General features: G+C 57.9%; 1 protein-coding gene across 1 annotated transcript in view; it reads left to right on the top strand.

Annotated features, from left to right (window-relative positions):
• The window catches only part of RNF115 (ring finger protein 115), a gene marked incomplete at its 3' end in the record, with an annotated part of 7,658 nt that overhangs the window by 4,601 nt on the left and 1,946 nt on the right, over positions 1-1,111 (top strand). The window contains exons 5-6 of the mRNA XM_010002241.1: positions 39-111; positions 259-331. Of these exons, the coding sequence (XP_010000543.1) occupies positions 39-111; positions 259-331 (146 nt within the window). The remainder of the gene's footprint in view (positions 1-38; positions 112-258; positions 332-1,111) is intronic.

Genomic DNA, 1,111 nt, shown 5'->3' with positions numbered 1-1,111 from the left:
CCTTCCTCCCCCCTTCCTCCCCCCTTCCTCCCCCCTCAGGATCATCCAGCAGATCTTTGCAGGCTTTTTTGCCAACTCAGCCATTCCAGGCTCCCAACACCCTTTTTCCTGGTGAGTAACTGGTGTCTCCCATCCCCACCCCCCCCCTCCCAGTACCAACCAGTGCTCAGGGGGGAGCTCTGTCCTCTGGTTTCCCTCTGGGGGGGGCTGGTTTTTGGGCTGAGGGGAAACAATTCCCTCTGCTCCCCCCCCTAACAGGAGTGGGGTCCTACATTCCAACCCCGGGGACTATGCCTGGGGCCAGAGTGGCCTGGATGCCATTGTCACCCAGGTGAGACCCTTTTTGGGGGGGTCCTGGGCTGGGGAGGGGGGGTTTGTGCTCCTCCTGGCTCTGTCCCTCTGCTGGGACAAGGCCTGGGCTGGTTGTGCCCTGCCCATCCAGAGGGTGCAGGGACAGGGATCTGAGCTGGTTCCTGAGGAATTGGGGCCTTATTCCCCTGGAATTGGGGTCTTATTCCCCTGGAATTGGGGGCTTTATTCCCCTGGAATTGGGGTCTTATTCCCGTGGAATTTGGGGCCTTATTCCCATGGAAATGGGGCCTTATTCCCATGGAATTGAGGGCCTTATTCCTCTGGAATTGGGGCCTTATTCCCATGGAATTGGGGCCTTATTCCCCTGGAATTGGGGCCTTATTCCCATGGAAATGGGGGCCTTATTCCCATGGAATTGGGGGCCTTATTCCCCTGGAATTGGGGCCTTATTCCCATGGAATTGGGGGCCTTATTCCCTGGAATTGGGGGGCCTTATTCCCCTGGAATTGGGGCCTTATTCCCATGGAATTGGGGTCTTATTCCCCTGGAATTGGGGCCTTATTCCCATGGAAATGGGGTCTTATTCCCATGGAATTGGGGCCTTATTCCCCTGGAATTTGGGGCCTTATTCCCATGGAAATGGGGCCTTATTCCCATGCCCTGGGTACCCCTGGGGGTGCCAGGCCCTTGGGTGCCTTGGGATGGGAAAGCCCAGGGATGTTGGGATGATCCCAGAGGTATTGGGGGGGGGAGGATCCCAGGGATATTGGGGGGAGGATCCCAGGGGTGTTCGGGGGGA

This window comes from Chaetura pelagica, unplaced genomic scaffold (assembly GCF_000747805.2).
Source record: "Chaetura pelagica isolate M959 unplaced genomic scaffold, ChaPel_1.0 scaffold877, whole genome shotgun sequence".
Lineage (NCBI taxonomy): Eukaryota > Metazoa > Chordata > Aves > Apodiformes > Apodidae > Chaetura > Chaetura pelagica.
Note: the sequence above shows the minus strand (reverse complement) of the source record. Positions and strands in the feature narration are given on the sequence as shown.